At 38.9% G+C, this 19315-nt stretch overlaps 1 protein-coding gene across 16 annotated transcripts in view; it reads right to left on the bottom strand.

Moving 5' to 3' along the window:
- Positions 1-19006, bottom strand: part of MPDZ (multiple PDZ domain crumbs cell polarity complex component) — a 93435-nt gene extending 74429 nt beyond the window's left edge. For 12 of the 16 annotated variants that reach the window (XM_054281489.1, XM_054281507.1, XM_054281531.1 and 9 more), the window contains exons 1-5: positions 18925-19006; positions 11076-11146; positions 10453-10619; positions 1979-2200; positions 821-960 (exon numbers count right to left, since the gene is read on the bottom strand). In XM_054281489.1, the coding sequence (XP_054137464.1) occupies positions 821-960; positions 1979-2200; positions 10453-10619; positions 11076-11091 (545 nt within the window). In that variant the 5' untranslated portion in view covers positions 11092-11146; positions 18925-19006. Of the gene's footprint in view, positions 1-820; positions 961-1978; positions 2201-10452; positions 10636-11075; positions 11147-18924 lie in introns of those variants that run through there. The other 4 variants (XM_054281498.1, XM_054281587.1, XM_054281595.1 and 1 more) reach the window with 1 other exon arrangement.
- Between the last annotated feature and the right edge of the window lie 309 nt (positions 19007-19315).

The following is a 19315-nucleotide window of genomic DNA, read 5'->3' as shown; positions in this document are numbered from 1 at the left end:
TAAGTCTGTATACCATGCTCTTGTCTCTCTTGTCCATGTTCTTATTAGACTTACAGTGAATATTCAGATCACAAAAAATCCAAAAATATCTCCCTAAAGCACAGTGAGAAGCAGCACCAACATGACTCAGCCTCTCCACGCAACGTACAGAGTACACCACAAAGCAGCTTGGACCAGTGACACACTTTACTAGCCTGCAGTGAATGAGTGCTGCTGCCATTTACCTTTGAGTTTGTGTGGTTCCTCAGCAGTTCTCTCAACAATAGCTGTGGAATCTGAGTTTAAGTCTGAAGCATAATTTCAGCAAGGCATTATTGCTGAGCTTCTGTAATATCAGCTGAGTATTTCTGTGAATATCCCTGACTTTAGATCAAGACTTGCCTGATGTCAAATATGGGTTTCATACCTGCTCTATGGGACTCTACCTAATGAATAACACTGCCAGATACAGCTGACTTTTTTGCATCAAATTGTTCCTCAGTGCATTCAACAATGGCAAAAAATGTATTCCTATTTTAAAAGACATGACACAGAACAGTAGCTTCCTCTTTTTCCCTATTTAAAAATCCCAGGGAAAGTCATCTGTAATTTCTGTAAAATAAGAACAGTTCATATGATGCCTGTTTCAACATCATATCAATTGTGGCAAGTAATTTTACCTCTGTGATGATGCTCAGAATATGAAGAGAGAAACATGTAAACATGTCCTTGTACCAGAAGGTCAAAAATAACAAAATAACAAAAATAACAGCAGTAACACAACTGAACTGCAGCGTCACATACACACTTGGTATAGCAAAATATTCAGTAGTAATGTTACCTATGTGCCACACTTCCCTCCTGGATTTCTTGCACAAATATTCCTAGTTCTCCTCTGTTTTCACTCTTGAGTCCCACAACACTGAAGCCCAGACCACCACTTAGAGGTTTAATAAGGTCAATTGTCTCAACAAGACGACCCTGTTCAGCAAAAGTTAAAAAATGGGTACAAATGTTAAAGGGTTAAAAATTAACAAAGGCTAAATATGTTGAAAAGCAGCAACAATAAACGTGGCAAACAACTGGAAATTAATTTTTGAAACAAGTAAGTTGTCACTAATTAATGACAACTATAGCTGAGCAAAACTGTACAAGCTAATAACTGAAACACAGTTGTTCCTTTCCAATTTCTTGCTATCATACAGAAAATGTTTGAGAACTAAATATTATTACAGCCCAGAAGAGGAAATCAGGGAAAAATGATAAATATGTAAAGTTTTGGTTTAGTAGTGACTGAATAGTATACATATATAGTATATATACTATATATATATATATATATATATATATATATATATTTTAGAGGGTACAGGACCACAGGACCACTTTCAAGCAAAACCAGAAATAGATGAATTTCAGACAGATGAAAAAAATTTGGACTATGCAAAAAGGCTCTCCTGTACACCACTAGGCTTCTCCTATCCTGCTCTCTTACAGATTAAATCGATAAATCCTAGAAAATATGCTTGGGCTCTCCCAGCTCCAGCCACTGAAGGGACTCGTGCACCACTTCTGCCTACTACAGAAAAGTAGTAAGATTAGAGAACAATGCACAGCAAGGTTAAAATTTGCCATTTTATTTCCAAGAAACACATAGATTTCGTTAATTATGCATACAAGAGCAGGCTCTGACAAAGTATCTCCCTCATGCACAGAGCAGCAGTTCTACAATGAGCATGAAAAATAATGGCATGCTGATCTGTAATACACACACTGGTCAGCTAAGGACAGTAGCTCATGAGTGACTATGTCAGGGCTAGTTTTTAAACTGCTTTCTCATTTATTAATTGTTTCTCAAACTAAAAGGTTACTTTTATTTACACATAAATGGTATTGTGGTTTGTACAGTAACTCAATTGCTTTTAAATAAATGTACGTGTACCTTAATCTTCATATAATCAATAATCCATATTTTGTAGTTATTATATGATAGGGTTACCTGGGACATGTTTCTGATCAGCTGCTCAAAGTCATCACTGGAGAATTTCCCATTAATCTGAGGAGTAATGGACCTCATTGATGTTTCTAACACATTAGCTGGGTTGCCATTCTGCTGAGCCAACAAATATGACTCATTAAGTGGCAAGGACCCCATGTTCACACCATGATGGAGAAGCTGAGGGAATTCACCACTGGAATGTATGGAAGGAGTAATATTTACCTGTAAAAGATTGAAGGCAACACAGATTTATAGACACAGCAGAAACCTCCTTAGGTAAGGACATTATCATAAGCCAACTGACCATCAAAAGTACTTGAAATTCCAATTTGCAATTTTAAACAGACATTTTAAGGAGAAAAATTACCTTCAATATTTATACTCAACTGAGTACAACTGAGTTGCACACTACAACCACAAAACAAATTGATTAGAATAACTTAAAATTATTTTCCATACTCTGTCTAAAATTCATTTGTTCCCATCACGATAGCATCTTGAAGTACTCCATCACTATGCTAGAGGTAAACAAGAACAAAGGTTTCCTACAACATCAGTATTTAAGGAAAAAAACCCCAAAAAACAAAACAACAAATGTTATCGCTTGTTTTACAATTTTAAAAAGAAGCATGCACATATTGATGAAAAAATAAGTAAATCACACAGCTACATAGAGAACAAATTTCACTGGTCAAAGTTTCTGCATCACTATGTACTACACCTACCAGTGTTACTATCTGCATGACCTAGGATTAAATACAAGATTAGTGAACAAGTCTGAAATCACCAGGCTGATCTGTAAGTCACAATCATACATTTACACAGACTTTACAGCCACTTTTCTCAGAACAGAAAGGAAAAAAACCTCTGTTTTGCACAGCCATAGTAAATCACCTCTTCCCAGCGATCTGTGCCAACCAATCTAATAGCTGCTGGTGATATAAAGCTCAGGTAAAGCAGAAACCCTCATTTGTCTTTTGTCCCACATGTCTGTTGACTTTCAATTGGTACTGCTTTACTCCAGATAAATTTGCTTCCTACTGGCCTGGCATACTAACTATTATATTGCAACTTCAAATACTTTTCATAGTTTTACAATGCACACTTTCTAGCATTCTGCATCACAGTACAGAAACCTAAGGTTCTCCCTCCTTAAAGTCGTACTTCATACTTCAAGTATCAATAAAAATTTCAAAACAGTAAATATATTCTAAAATATCTACTGCACCAGTCTCAATTGTTCAAGCATTTTACATCTATTGGGTTTATCATATCAGTTCTCCAACAGTCCAGTTATTAAAAGGTCAATATTGTTCTCCATCATACAATTCCATCTCATCTGAGTGTTTTAGGAAAATGCAATAAAACAAACATAATTTGTTGAATAACTTATATGGCTGGGAAGGCCTCAAGTTAAAGAAAAAATACCACAAGTCAGCATTAAAAAGAAAAGTTTTCATTAGCATTTCTATGTCAGCTCTGACCTAAAAAAACAGTAAAGAAGAAAATTTGGATGTTTGGAACTCAGTGATTTTTATATCCCAAGAATTATGTTCTTTATCCATACTTGTGAAGAATCATTTGGGTTATGTTTCAAACAAATTGTAACACCTAAAATGTGCACATATGCACTTTCTTTGATTGCATACATTCGTGTTGGAAAGCTTGTAATGCACAGATAGATAAACCTTGTTTCACAGTTCATCACACGTAACATAACGCAGAGACGTAATCAAATTCTACCCTTTGGAGAATGTAAGACTTCCCCTTACATTATATGAATGGACTTGAAACTAGTAAAGTCTACAACATACTTGTGTTTCTTATCTGCTTAAGGCCATATAATAGGTTAATTCACTTCCACTTTCACAGTGTTGTCCATTTCAATGTATAAAACTGTATAGCTGAACTTGGTCAGTTATGTGCTTTATTTCTTATTCTCCTCCATCTTCAAATCTTCTTATAGAGCCTGTTGCTATGCCTCTTCCCACAAAATTTGGTCATTGGTAAAATCATTAATCCTAGGAGTATCTAAAATTATGGCAACTAACCATTCATATGAAACAGCCCAACAGTATATGAGATACACACCGAACTACCTTTCATGTGCATCTAAAGGTCATAGTATACAGGTCTGGTATCACAAACGTTAGTAAGTCATAGATTCAAGTTCTCTTTCTAAATTGCAGTGGTCATTGCAGAAAATAGCGCAGAGTTACCCTTTCTGCTGTAAGTTACCATCCTCAGAGCACTCTTGGTCAAAGCAGTCCCTAGAGAACTTATCACCTGCTCTGGCAAAGCCAGCAAAGTTAGCCTAAACAAAGAACAGAACAGTACGAGTAAAAACTACGAATTTTATCCAATGTCCATTAGTGAGGGCTCACTAAACTACTTTTAGTGGTAACTTCAAACTAAGTGAGCCAGGCTCAGCAGCTGAGCATGGTAATGACTTCAATCAGTATGATTACACCTAGAAGAAAATACATTAAATGTCTGCAATTTCATTTAGCACCGTTCTAACTGCATTATTCTGTCCTGAGGGCTCCTTCATCCAGGAGCTTCTGGATGTTTCCCATTTCAGGGTGGCAGAAGTAGAAAGTCATTGGTATTACTGATAGTCTTATAAAACCCAACTGTGTGCAAATTCCCTACTTTGAGTAGAGTGTGTAGTCAGTTTCTAAGACAAAAAAAGGAAAATTCTGTAACAATGCTAAAAGCAAAATTTGGAATGTACAGAAAGCTAGAGCACCTTCTACTTTACAAAAAACAAGCCACATTGGCCAAAAAGGAGAGAAACAGAATTTTATGTCACAGAAACTGACTGCAGCTGAGAGCCCCCTGCTTTGAATTTATTCTACGACACCACACAATGTTTCAGACTGCTAATGCAGAGACAGTCCCAGTTTGTGAAACCTCTCTTTGCATAAAAACCCTATGTTCCTCATGTATCTAAAGTACTTCTTTACACACAAATGTGTAGGGAGCAAATTGCACTAGAAAAATCATACATAAAAATCTACATCAAACCACAGCAAACAAAATTATGTCCGTTTTAAAATAGTATGGATTTTATAAATGGTGTTTGCATTATGATACGGTTTTTCTCTAGTATACCATAAAAGACTCTCTGTATCTATAATCACCAAAGAACAAATGGAACTACACATCAAAAATAAAACGTTTTAGAGTATGACATATTGCCATTATGACTAGTATTACATGCTTAATCTGAATCCAAAATACTACTTGTACCACTCAAACTTGTACTGTGATTTAAGTATGTTCTCCTAGTACTACTGGACAGTGGATTGATTGCTTTAGGTAGCTCACTGCACTGTTTACAGTGTTCTAAGAGCAGAGTAATCATGATGGGCACTTCAACTTCCACCTGAACATCTATCCAGTATCACCGTGCTTTACTCTACTCAGGTTTGAAGGACTTTTTCAAAAAAGGTAGGGCAATGTCCTTAGGGAATTCTGGATTTCTCCCTGGTAGAGAATTTGCACATTCTCATGCTGAAACAGTAGTTGTTTCACACCAATGATTTTTTTTAGTTTCTACATTGTATGTTTTCACTGACCAAGTCCTGTTCAAACTGGCAAATACAGTGGCTATTTCCTCCATTTGAAAGTTCATCCTTTCTCCATACTTTTCTGAGTATATAGATATATAGAAATAGATATACAGGAATAGACTGACTTTTCCCATTGTCTTTCAAAGCAAAAGATGGAAACTGTTCTTGTTTTTCTAATATACATAATGCAGTAACAACTCCACTATTCTGAAAAAACTGGATTATATTTATTTGCACAATGGTTAAAATACCACTGAAAGGAAGTCTTGCATACTATATACATTGCAGGAAAAGGAAAAAATAACCTTCCAGTTCAGACTAGGTTAACTAGAACTTTAAAACCTTCTCCTCAAAATTTCAGTACAACAGCAGAGCTACAACACAGTATTGAACACAGTCACATCAATAGCAACTGACAGCAACATCTCATTTTCATTACACCCTTTTTAAACAAACACAGCTCATATTTAATGGAAAATGTGCTTAGTGCATGAAGCCAACCTCATATAAAATTTCATCTGACCTCTAAAACTCCAAGAAACAATTAAACTAAAAAAAAGTTAAACTGTTAACAGAATAAAGTTTTCTCTGTGTGTGTGCAAAAACCTCACATTTCACATCTCCTCTTTGGAAACAGATATGGTTACACCTTAAAAACTATAAAAACATTTATAGTGATATTTACAATAGTTCTTAATGTAGAAGTTCGGAATTCCAAGACATATTTATAAGCAGAAATGTGATGACCACTCTCTTCCACATGCCCCACGAAATCCAGGTTTATAGCACGAAAAACTAGAGCGCAACTGCTATATATTCTTGGTAACCACAGCAGTATGGGTCATTCCAGGGGGAGCAATAAACCTCAAGCTCAAATCTTAAAATGATATATTTTTCTTAACTTATAAATTGCACTACTTTCTTAATTTACATATTGCACTACTTTTGCAAACTACCATAATTCCATTAAAAAGTAGCTTTATAGCCCCTTGACTGTATAATTACGGAATGAGACATTACTGCTTTGTTTTATAAGCTTGCTTATGCTGTTTTTCCTTGACTGGCTTTCTCCTTATGGTATAAACATCTCCAGCATGGACAAAATTTGCATGAGATAAAAAGGAAAAATCATAAATACCACTTAGTATGACAAAATATATGTTTTAGTCACACAGACAGACACAGAATACAATCAAGTAGTGCTTACAGGCAGTAGCTCAAAATACTTTAACAAAAAAGCAACACAATCCATGTCTGTACTGTATCAAAACTTAAAGCAATATCCTCAACATCTCTAGGTCTCAATTTATTCAACAAAAAGAAATTTTCAGTATTTTTGCACTGCAGCCACTGAACAGCAACCCTGGACACTGCAAGAAGCACAAGACTGATTGCAAGATTCCTGAGTAGCAAGGCCAGCTGCAACTGCAATCACACTGGAAGTGAGGAAGCACAAGCCAGAGAACATGCACAACAGCAGGAAAGGGCCCTGAGCTGCCAGGAACAGGAATTGGCACCAGCACCACTCTGCTCGCTGCACCTTTATGGCTCCATCCACAGAGCAGATGAAGTAGATCCCAAATTAGCATTTCTTGTTATCACTTCATTTAAAAGCACAAACAGTATTGTTGCCAAGAGGAGCTCAAAACATGAACTAAAAATCTCTAGTTGTCCAAAATACAGAGTTGAGTTAACAATGTTAAGTGTCCACCAACAATAGAAAAAGACAGTATCCCACTTCTTCCCTAAATCCTCCCTTGTACAGACACCCAGCTGCTACCCACCACTACATTGTGAAGAAAAAACTATGGTCACACTCACAAGTAAAACAAAAAAAAACAAAACCAAAAAACACAACAGAAAAACAAAAAAAACCCAAAAACCAACAAAGAAAATCCAAAACAAACAAAAAACCAGCAAAACAAAACAAACTATCAAACCAAAAAAACCCCAAAACTGAGAAATGCAGCCCTGCCATCTGAGCCAACCACTAGATATTTTGTTCTGGCACAGCCCTGAGTGGAAAGGAGACAGGACAAGGTGTAGAGGAGGAGGTGAACAACTGAGAGACAAAAAGGAATAGAAAAGAAGCAGGACAGGGATGCTAACATAGTCCAATCATTTTCTTTAAAATATTTCATGAAGAAACTAAAATAATATTAAGATATTTTAAACACCACAATCTCTATTTTTCTTCTCTGTCTCTGTCTTAACTTCAAACAACAAGACTGCTCTTCAACATCAGAAAACAAGTATTAACTGAAGAACAAGGACAGAAAGAGACAAGAAAAAAATAGTTTTTTCCTTCAGTGCTCCCCAGTTCAAGAGACTTCTGAAGTCAAAACAGTAATTCACAAAAAAACATCCCTTTGTTGTGCTTAGACTTTTCCACTTCAGTTAACTTCACAATGACAGTTTAGCAGTACAAACAAATCCTGTTCGCTCATTTAGAGAAAAAAAATACTCCTCAACATTAAAGCCTACTAATAAGAATCAAGGCATCAGATTTTCTGACTTTAGACCATGTCTCAAGATAAAGCAACATACCACCCAGTCCACATACTGCCCAAATAGAGGGCAGGACTTTCACTATCATCTCTGTGCTTTCAAGACACAATGCCTCAAGCCAGGAATACATCTTTACCTTGAAGTTTATTGATGACCCTAGAGGTCCACAATGAAGTCTCACTGGTTGACCTACATCTGCTGTGATACTTGCAAAGAATCTGTTTGACTTGTAAAGTAAATTGCCATTCTGTCTTCCCTGCTCCTTTCCCCACTTTCAAACTACACTGTCCTAAAAGACGACCTCCTCAAGAATTTTGCAGTAGTCTTGTACCCATTTAAAAACTCATTGAAAAGAGAGGGGCAGTTAAACAGACTGTCACACTTCACCTCGAAAAGAAGCAAATTCCCATTAAACTGTCACTGCAGCTCATCATTAAACATAAAAAAATTAGCCATCCTTATCTCCAGTGGGTAGAAGCTGCAACATCTTGTCATTGCACAAGCCAGCACCATTTGTCATCCTGTCTCGAACAGGGCTCTGACTGCAACTGTATGGATACAACTTCTCTCCTTATTCTGACACAGCTTGGCCAAAAAAACCTGGTCACTACTCACATGCCTTGCAGTTTTCATCAACCTGTTGCTTAAGAGCTTCAAGAGCTCAGTACCCTTACAGTTGTGAAAAGGGTGTCCTTGAGTGGTGTCCTCAAAAGTGCACCTATGAAAACACAGGTTTTTTAACATAACTACCTATTTTATGCTTTTATTCTGTGTCCTGTTTCAGTAGGCCTTGTAAATATTTACCACAAAATAAAAACAAATAATCTCATGTCATATTGTAGGGAAGAAATTCTACAGAAAAAATATAAGATGAAGAACTGACAAAATCTAAGAATGCTGGAAACATATATTTACATGTGTAAGTGTTCATATAAGCACACATAAAAAAAACGGAATTCACATCCAAATAGCTCCCCTGTCAAATAGAACAGGGTACATACCATGCAACCTGCACAGAGCACTAAAATTACTTCACAGACAAACCTGCAGTCAGGACAGAAAGTGAAATTATTATTTGCTTTTTAAAAAATACATGCCTTAAATTACCCATCCTAGCATCTCCTGCTTCATTTTCTAATTTAGCAAAGTGTATTTACAAAGATAGCCATCCTTTAACTTCATAGCTAATGTCCAAAAGTGAAAATTTAATTTGCCATTTAAAAAATATTTATTAATGTTTCAGGCATACTTTTACTTCTTACTACATGTTCCTAGGGTCTTTGCCATGTAATTCACACAATTTCTGGATGTCACTGTTAAATTCTCATTTCCAAATGGCAGTGCAAACAAACCCTCAGGACAGCTTTTTTTTCCTGAGATTTTTTTAAATTACTCCAATGTCATTAAGTCTCTAAATACTAAACAGACAAAATTTGAAAACCATTGTGATGAATACAACATAGACACCATTCAAATTTACTTCTTGTCTGTGCAAAATAGCATCAAGATGATCCACAAGAAGCAATAAAGGGCTACAGTGCATTCTTCTGCCGCACAGCTGAAGTACTGTGAGGATTGTGAGGAATCCATCTCATCATAGTCTGGTCAGAGATCAGATGAGGCTCCACACTGATGATAAGGTCCATGCGCAGAGTCTGCTCCCTCCCACCAGCAATTCTGCATACCAGACAGAGCTGGCCATCTTGGAGGAGTCAACAGGAATGACAATTTGCAAAGCCAGATACATCGTTTGGTCCTAATTCAGTTACTGAACTACTTTCTATATTCTTCAAATTCTTATTCTGCTGACCAGAAAATTATAGCAACAAATAAAGTCAATCTAGCCAAGTTGCTGACCCTTTTCTCAAGCTCATTGAAAACATGCAGAAAATTAATACTTAATACCCTGAGCAAGCAAAAAGGAGGCAAAAGCTCTGGCTTCTCTTTGATCTTTTATTCCTATACAAAGTACAAAATAGATCTTCGTTTCCTTCAGAAGTCAACCACTCTACAGCTTCCCTCGACATCCTTATTTTAGCAGGGTAAGACACAAAGGAGCAATAAAAGGCTCCTAGGAAACAAGTTCTAGACCTCATAGAAAACACGCTCCTTTTGAAGGTCAGAGAAAAAAGCTTTATGTTACCCCCCCACCCATATCACCATTTCCCTACCCTGCACATTTTAAGTAAGAAGGATACACAAAAAAATCACATATACATAAAAATCACATACACAAAACATAGCTTCCCAAAAAGTCCATGTGGTATGTCTCCAAACCTTTGGATCAGATGTTTAGTTTAAGCTATTTCACTGTTCAAAAAGCAGACACACAAACATATTTGCATTACCTTAGCAAGTTTCCCCTTGCACTTGCAGGACTACTTTTCCTACCTGATCTCTCAGTTGTTGAACAGAAGTCTGAAGGCTCAGAATTTGATTAAAAAGAGGACTCTGCAGCACTGATTTTAATAGGCTCAGTTTCTCCTCATTTGCAATGTCACCTCGATCCCGAAGTTTTGTCTGTAAGCGCTCCATGGCCTGGAGGGCCCGATGAGTATCTGCAGCAATAATCATTCCTAGTCAGCACCAGTTTCTAGACTGCATAAATCAGAAGCCAATGAAAATTGTATTTTTGTCCATCAAGAAGTGAGTTACAAAATGAAAGAGCCTTCACTGAAATTCAGTTACAGGAACTGTGGCTACAGTCCACTGTGAATAAATAGGGGCATAAATAGTCATAACAGAAAACATCTTTCTTTTCCATGCAAATTTTTAATTCAAGAAAAGATTAAAACAATGAAATCAAGACAACAGGCTCAAATTCAAATACATTAAACATATGATTGTACAAATTTTGTTTTCAAATACAAAAACCCAAACACAACAGCATTTCTAAGCACAGTATATTATTTTTTTACAAAACCTCTCTCAGCAGTATACACCTATATCCCAAATCTATCACACACACTCAATGTGGCCACGAAAATATTGTGATACAAATGAAAAAAAATTACCAATTGTTTCCAACATGTTCTCTGCTTCTCAGCTTCTATTTCAAAACTGGAAAGAGACTGTAAATACTTCCCTGAAAAGTAACAGAAGAAAAAAAGGTCACATTTATAGAAATACTAAGCTCTAAAGGGAAAGAAAAAAGGTTGACTTTTGAAAACAATAAACTGCAAAATAACGATCCACAAAAAAACCATCTTCACAGATAATTAAAATAACCTCAAAGTCAAACTCTGACTCACTTTGGTGTTCAAAATCTTCCTGAAAAAATTGCTTTAGGAATATACTTTGTAATTTATTTGCATTTCCATATCAAAGTAGCTGTCTGCATACTGTTGCACAACATGTCCTGCACTGCTTTAATCAGACACTATGAATCATAGCTGCCACTGAAATTTTACAGTTTCATTGTCTTCCTTTTCAGTGATTCACAAAAGACATTCCCTGCGGGATCAGTTTTCAAGCTCTGTGTTGACAATTTCAGGCGCATGAGCCACAGCACACTTTTTACAGTCACCTTTGAAAGAAAAGTCATATAAACCACAAGGCTACAAGCTTGTAGGATTCTCATACTAGAGCCTCCACTATTAATATCTAATGGAATTGACACTCAGATGTGGATGATACCTGAGTTTTTATCAGTGTGGGTTTCCAGGAAGGAAATTCCACACTGGGAGGAAGAAATTCTGAAATTGCTTTGCTTATTCTTTTTTGCTGCTTGTTGGGGTTGTTTGGGGCTTTTAAAAAATGTACATCTGCAATTGCTCAGAAATTTGCAGCAACAGAACATGTTTGATGGAGATGGATAGGTGAGAAGTGAGGAGCTCAAATATCATTGCAGGTGTATGAACTGTTGATTTTTCTTTCATAGTTTGTTTTCTTTATAGTAGGAAAAAAACAGTACAGCATCCCCACTTGAATCTGGAGAACCTAAAAACATGCAGAACTGTGATCTCAAAGCACTCAAGAAAAGTAATTCTTTCTTGAGACATTGGATAAAAAGAGGAAAAGGAATGACGTTGACAGATCACTAAATAAGACAGCCTAACAGGATCATTAGTTATAGAATCTGATCATTTTGTCAAGCCTATACTGTTTGCAGTTTGTGCAGAAAAAGCAAACCAAATGGATTTTAAATGGTTTCAAGTTCCATCGGTATGAATTCCCTAGTTTCAATACGCCTGAAGCTTCCTAGTTCCAACCTTGCCATGGGCAGAGAACTTTCCACTAGATCTGCTTACTCAGAGCCCAGTCCAGTCCAGTAAAAGAATGGGGAGTACATAACCTCTCTGAAGACTGCATTTGAATTTGACAATACATTGATACAGAATCACTGATCATCCTTTTTAGGATTATTATTAAACCCCTTAAACCTGACTTTGTCAAAGTAATGTTACTCCATGGTTCAAATTATGCTTTTAAATAAAAATAAGCCTTTATAATTTTTTTTCTTACTTGGCAAGGAAAATCCCAAAATATGATTACTAGATCTGAAAAACGACCCAAATATCTTGTTTTTTCACCTTGTCACTGTACAAAACAGGACAAAACAAAGTCTATTTTACATGGTAAGGGCTGGATGAGATTTAAATGTTATGAAGGAAGCTGACTTCCCCAAACCCTTATCACCCACAGCTTTTCTTTCTAGATTAAAAACTACTATCACTTCCATTCAGAGCCACTATTTAAAATCAGAGGTATTTATACCATGGTTGTAGATGTTTTCCTCAGTACCAATGCAAATCAAAGCAGTTCTTTCCTGTGTCACTGTTCCATTTCTTTCTCAATACCTACCCTTGGGGCTGTGTAGTGGATGGAACCAGAGAGCTGTGCAAAAAATCAGAAATTTAGTATTTTTTCAGTTATTTTATTTATCACAGCACTATATGCACAAGCATATGACATCTTATGTTCAACAGATGAAACTACTCAGGAAAAAATAGAAGGTTACTGTTCTGCTTTAGCTTTGCAAGAATCTCAAGAAGAGATGCAGTTGTAAAATGTCTCTACCTTTTGGGGTAGCTGGATATTGTTTTATTTTATGACTCAATTTGACTAAAATTTCATTCTTCTTGTGCTGAGAAATGTAAATTTTACAAGTGAGAGTACCCACAATCATCTTTGTGTTCATGTAATTCTGAAGATATGAACTCTAACAACTTATAGTAGAGGATTCTACAAGCAGACACAAGTCCTAAACATATCTATAGGTTGAGATTATGCCATGTAATTTGCAATGAAAAGAAGTCCTTAGCTCTGCTAAGACACTCATTACTTACTTTCTATTTATCTCATGCTTTAGAGAGGAGTGAATACTGCTCTAGTGCCATGCTAGTATCAGCAAATCTATTTTGAACTCTCCATTTATTCACTTTATTTGGGTTTCTATTAGTAGGAAATCCCTTCCCAGCTGGCCAGCTTAATGCTTTTGTCAAAGTCAGCAATAAGCATGAGAAAGACCAAAACTGTCATCAGAATGTTTTCCCTCAGACACCTCCTCTGAGGCAGATGCAATGCACTGAGGCACTCATGTTTGCCTCTACAGTGTTGCAGGCCAAGCTGACCCCTGTTTGCTCCACCTGCACTCTGAAAGGACAAATGGGACACATGACTGCTCCTGCTGTGCCACATCAATGCTAACAAGTGGGATCTGCCAGCACCAGCTTAATGGCACATTAACATAGTGAAGTATTGGAGAAGCAACCACACATCTCTCCAAAATACACTGCAGAGACATATCCATAAACACCACCACCCACTACAGGACACACTGGCCCTTAAACCAGCTTGCTTCTAAGTATTTTAGCAACAATGTGCTAGTGAGAAGTAGAGTGGAATGCATGATCACTTGTTGAAAGGCCTAATTCTATTATACTGAATATTTTTATAATGGCATTGTAGATTTCTAGATGCAGAGCGGGGAGTTTAGCTCTGATTTCCTCATTTTGCAATCTCCTGGCAGTCTGTATCACAGGAACCTGAAGCCAAAACCAACCCTTCTATACAGGATACAACAATCTTCACACCTCAAAGAGCTTAGTAGCTTAGCTCAAAGTAGATTTAACTATTTTTGTATTTCAGTGCTGAAGTTCATTAATCTCTTCACAATAATAAGAACACAGGCTGTCTGAGTCAAGACTTCATAGGCAAATCGAAGAAAGACAGTTAAACAAATAGCAAGTTAAATCTATGTTCAAGTTCAAAACACACAGGTAGCGGAAAGCTGTGATGTAAACAAAAAACAAGCAGCCAGACAAACCAAAAAGGAAAAAAAAAGGAAAAAATCAGACCTCATCATCTTCTCTTGCTTTCCTGCTCTTTTAGAACATTAGAATAGAAAACACAAGGAATTTTAGACAGGTATAAGGTGACAAACACACCATATTCACTCTAAGAACAAACCAAAGTTAAAGATGATCCCTTTCAAGTTTGCACTTTTGAAATTTGATTCTTCCAACGCTAACGAACAAAAATGGGGTTTTTTGCCACTCTTCATGCTAACCTTCTTTGATAACATTGGTTGCCACAAAACAGCTGGTATGTTGCAACTCTGGTTTCTATCTGTCCACTTCTGAAACACTAAAATGCACAGGTGGCAGAATTTTTTTTAACTTCTGAAATTTATTTGATCACCTCCTTTCCACTACAATTGCAGAAGGCATTTAGCTAAACAGACAAAAGATTTGTGAAAATAGTAAGGCGACCCATTTCCATTGATCATTCTTTCACATCTATCACTTGGTTTCTACAAGGAAACCTACTCTGTTTCATTGACGGATACTCCATCTACTGCTTCACAAAGCCATTTTAGATAATACCTTGGAAACTAATGGTCATAGCATGGATTAGGAAGCATGCAATGCCAAAGATAGAAAACATAGTAATAGGCTTTGCCCCATAGCTCCTGCATTACTTGAAATACTCTGAGCATACAAAAAAAATGCCTATCTTAAGAGTGATCTCTAGGCCCAAACTCTGGCTTGGAGTTGCATGAGATTAAAATTAAATCTATTTCAATTAAGCAGCAAGGTAACCACAACATGCATTTTATAGCTGCTAAAGAGAGTATTTCGGAACTTCTAATCCAACACTTTGGCCTGTGTTTGTCTGGGCTAGAGATATCCTTTAGTACATGATTTTTATCCCATGCCATCTTCCTCCCCAGTTTTCTGGCTATCACTCAAATAGGCATATCATGTTAGCACCCGTGCGGTGCAGGAACAGAAACCAAACCACACAGGAAGTGGAAGATGCTCATTACTGCTTAACTTTCTGCTTTGCCTGCAGATTCTAACAGCTCTTCATTTTTCCCACTTACCTCCTTAAAGATGGCTACTAACCCCAGGAGGAAAACTGAGGTGGATCCCCAGACACTGAGCAGTCTTGTGAAAATTAAGGCAGTGGAAACTATTCACAGTTAATTCAAAGATCTCATGCTTTTCTGGTTTTTTTTCTAGCTACTTTTCTACCAATGCAATTTTGCTGTTGCATACAGTACTTTTTTAAGCACACAAAGGGTGTGAAAAAAAATGCAAGACAGCAATGACCAACAGGGAAAATAGAACAAAAAGAAAAAACAAAATTAATGTGCACTGTTCCACAAGGAACAAAGCAGATTTCCATCAACTACCTGGAATGTAACAAGCAAACAAGAGATGCCTGACATCTACATTTGATAGCTATGCTAATGAAAATTGTTCTGAAACATTCAAAGCAGAAATAAAAAGGCAGTATTGCACAGCCTATATTAAGACTCTAAGCACTTTGAAAAAACATTACTAGCCTCTTTGAATTTAGCAAAATGACAAATGCATCAAAAATACATATAGAGGTAGTGGTTCCGTATGTTGAAGAAAAGTTCTGTGAGAGAGCTGATGAACAACATCATATACTTTGAATCAATTACGAAAACAGAATTTTGAACATTCAACTACTTTTAATCTTCTGTATGCATCACTCTAATGTATTAAAGAAACTTAAAATCCTTTTCCATGAACCGGCAATCTGTTCCCTGCGTATAATTAATAATTTTCTGTAACATGTAAGAAGCCCTACATCAGCATAAAATATAATATCCATGGTAACTGACATGCTAATAATTGCAACCGGGAAATGCAACTAAACTATCCATAATGATTGCACCTACTGATAAATGTGTGTGATATAGTGTATTTAAAACTGATTTGCAAAGAGCATTTCAAAAAGAACAGCATAGAAGGTAGGGTGTTTCTGGTGGGGTCTGTTGGGGATTTTTTTGTTAATGAAACAAATGGATCATCTTTTTAAAAAAATTTTTTTCAGTAAATATCTTAAATTTAGATCAACTGGCATCCTTTCACATTAGCTTCAGGAAGTGAAAAGCAACTTTTAGCATATACAGAATATAGGGGACGCCAGTGAATATACTGAATTGATGAAATACAGTCATGGTTAATATTGGCTCTTTATGTTTTCAAGCATAGGCAAATGATAACCATATTCATTAAATTCAATTAAACCTGATGAACCACAGATTTTACAACAGTTGCACCTCAATGTATATTGGATTTTCACAGAGGTGACACGGCATACATAAATGAATAAATACAAAGCCTCTCCAAACAGCTGCTAGTAAGCATCAACAAAGAGTCATCATTTTCCCTACAAACTGAAAACCGAAATTTCTCTTTGTGACAATAACAAGTGACTTATACAGAAAATCATAACACTGTTTAACAAGACCACTGTGCGAGGGGTTTCAGATATAAGGACAGGGTCTGAAAAGCCTACAAAAGAAATATGTTATTATTGCCAAGGCAAAAATACCACATTTTCCTACTGACTTGTCAGGAACACCAGCAGTGAAACAGGACTGTCCTTATCAATGATAATATAGTATCCTGCCAGCATGGCATTATACTAGCCAAAACTGCTTCACCAGGATGCTCAAATATAAAGCCAATTAGAAAGTGTACTGAATGCACTTCACAAAATTTTAATTTTTTTTTTGTGTTGGAAACATGGAGCAGAGATTTAAAAGGTCTTTAAATAGTTCTCAATATGCTGAATTAAGTGCTACTTGTTAAAACAAAACCATCTACAGCTATCTGCATGACTGAGAAGATCTAAAGCATTCTTGCCTGAAGAATTCACAGACCAGGGCCTCACCAGGGCCAGGCGGAATGAAAAGATCCATTAGTATCTACGTAGTGCAGCTCTCTTCCCGTAGTGCTGACAGCTATCTAACTTTCCTAGTGCCCTTCCGCACGAAGGGGGGAGAATGTATCCAGTTCCTAGTGAAAGACTCTTCAAAGCACTAAGGAAACCATTAGAAACACCACAGCTAATCAGTAAATGTTACATGCATGTTACTGTTAACAAGATAGGAGACATAAAAATCGGCAACTAAAAATTGATAAATTTTTTTTCTAAATTATGCTCTCTGTCTAATAATGCTGCTTGTTAAGGTGGGTATGTCCTTAGTTATTTTCCACTTGCATTCTTTTCTTCTAGTGTTACAATTACTTTCAATTTCCACAGAAGCATCAAGTAACACTCCCAAAAAGTATTTTACCACTTTCCCCTTTTCCAGTTTATTCCTCCCTACCAAGGAGTTGCTGCTTCCTTGGGAAACGCCGAAGTGATATGGAAACCACAGGGCATCACACAACACAAGTTCCGCAACTGCAGAATTCAGAGCCTTCCTCTTTATCTCAGTAAATCTCTGCTTTCCTTCTGCGACAGACTCCCAACACCCTTTCAGGGACCAAAGCCAGTAAGGACGTTTCCTATCCAACAATTTTAATTAAAAAAAAATCTTCTACACGTATTAGGACACAAAAATATAGCTGGACGATGCAGTGTTTATAAAATCAAAAGGAAAATCAAGAAAAAGGAAAAAAATTATAACCAACGTTTTTCTGCCAAACGGCAAATCAAACCTCTTAAATGCTGTACACGGAGTTCAAAAGGTCGGCTTTGTGAGTTTTTCTTTTTCTTTCTTTCCTCCTAATACTCTTTCCAGTAACACAGGGAGGTGCTGGCAGCAAGGGGGAACACGAAAAACGAACCATCCCTTTCCTTTGCGCACCCAGACTCATCCAAGAGCACATCTCCGTTTCCACCCAGCCAAAGCTGTTACCGGGGAGCTGCTGGAGGGGTCCGACCTGCAGGCAGCGCCGACACCCGCACGGCAACAGGTCCCGAAGAACCGCGGTCACCGCCCCGCCTGGAGCCCGAGGACACGGCCAGCGTCGCCGGGGCCTCCGGTCCGGCTCTGGCTGCGAGCGAGAGCCAACGCCGCCGCCCACAAGTGCCGGCCGCGGGCCGCGGCCGCCAGCAAAGTCGGTGGCAGCGGGGGCAGATGAGGAGGACCGCCTCCCGTCATGAAATGCCCGCGGGGGACAAATAAAGAATGCGTGAATGGGCAGCAGGGCTTCCTGCAGATGTCAGGGGAGGTTCGGCTTTTGTTTACGTGAGGACGACGCCCCGCCAGGCCGCCAGAGCCCGCGAACCGCCCGCCCGCCGCAGGCCAGAGCCCCGGCCCAGCCCGGCCCTCACAGCCGCTCCCGCCGCCCGCGGTCGGCTGAGGCGGAGGAAGAGGGGATGTGCCGGGACACAGCAACAGGCTCAGTCCCCCCGGCCCGCGGCTCCACGGCCTCTCTCCTCCTCCAGCCCCCCGCCCCCCCCCCGGCAAAACCCTTCGGATCAAATGAACAATACTAAAACTTCGAGAGGCAAACGCGTTTTAAATGGTCGCTCGAACTCCAGCGACGCGGCGAACCCTCCCCGCCCTTCCCGGCCCGCATCCCCGCGGGACGACTCGGGCGGGCTCGCCCCGCTCCCCGCCGCCCGGCCCAGCAGCACCCTGCTTACCCCAGCGGCTCGGTGGGCCCCGCCGCCCGGCCCGGCTTTCCGCCCTCCCCGCCCCCGAGTAGCGGCGCCGAGCGAGCCTCGCCGCGGGGGCAGCGCGCTCGGGCACGCCCCGGCGGCCTGAAACCTAATCCGGCAGCCCCCGCCCGCGGGTCTCACCGGGGCGGCCGCCCGCAGCGACGGTGGGCGGGGGTATCCGGGGGATAGCGGGTCACGCTCGGAGTGCCCGGTCCCGTCCCTGCCGGCCTGTAGCCTCGCGGCCCTTCCCGCCGAGTGTGTCTCCCCGCGGCTGCCGGAGCGCACGCCGTGCCGGGATGACACCGAGAGGCCGGGCTGGTCCGGCTTAGCTCTCCGGTTCGCCTGCGAAGTGAAGGCGGCGGCAGGCTGGCCCCTG

Source organism: Melozone crissalis, unplaced genomic scaffold (assembly GCF_028551555.1).
Source record: "Melozone crissalis strain CALT ecotype California unplaced genomic scaffold, PUWL_Pcris_2 ptg000005l_1, whole genome shotgun sequence".
In the NCBI taxonomy this organism is placed as follows: domain Eukaryota; kingdom Metazoa; phylum Chordata; class Aves; order Passeriformes; family Passerellidae; genus Melozone; species Melozone crissalis.
Note: the sequence above shows the minus strand (reverse complement) of the source record. Positions and strands in the feature narration are given on the sequence as shown.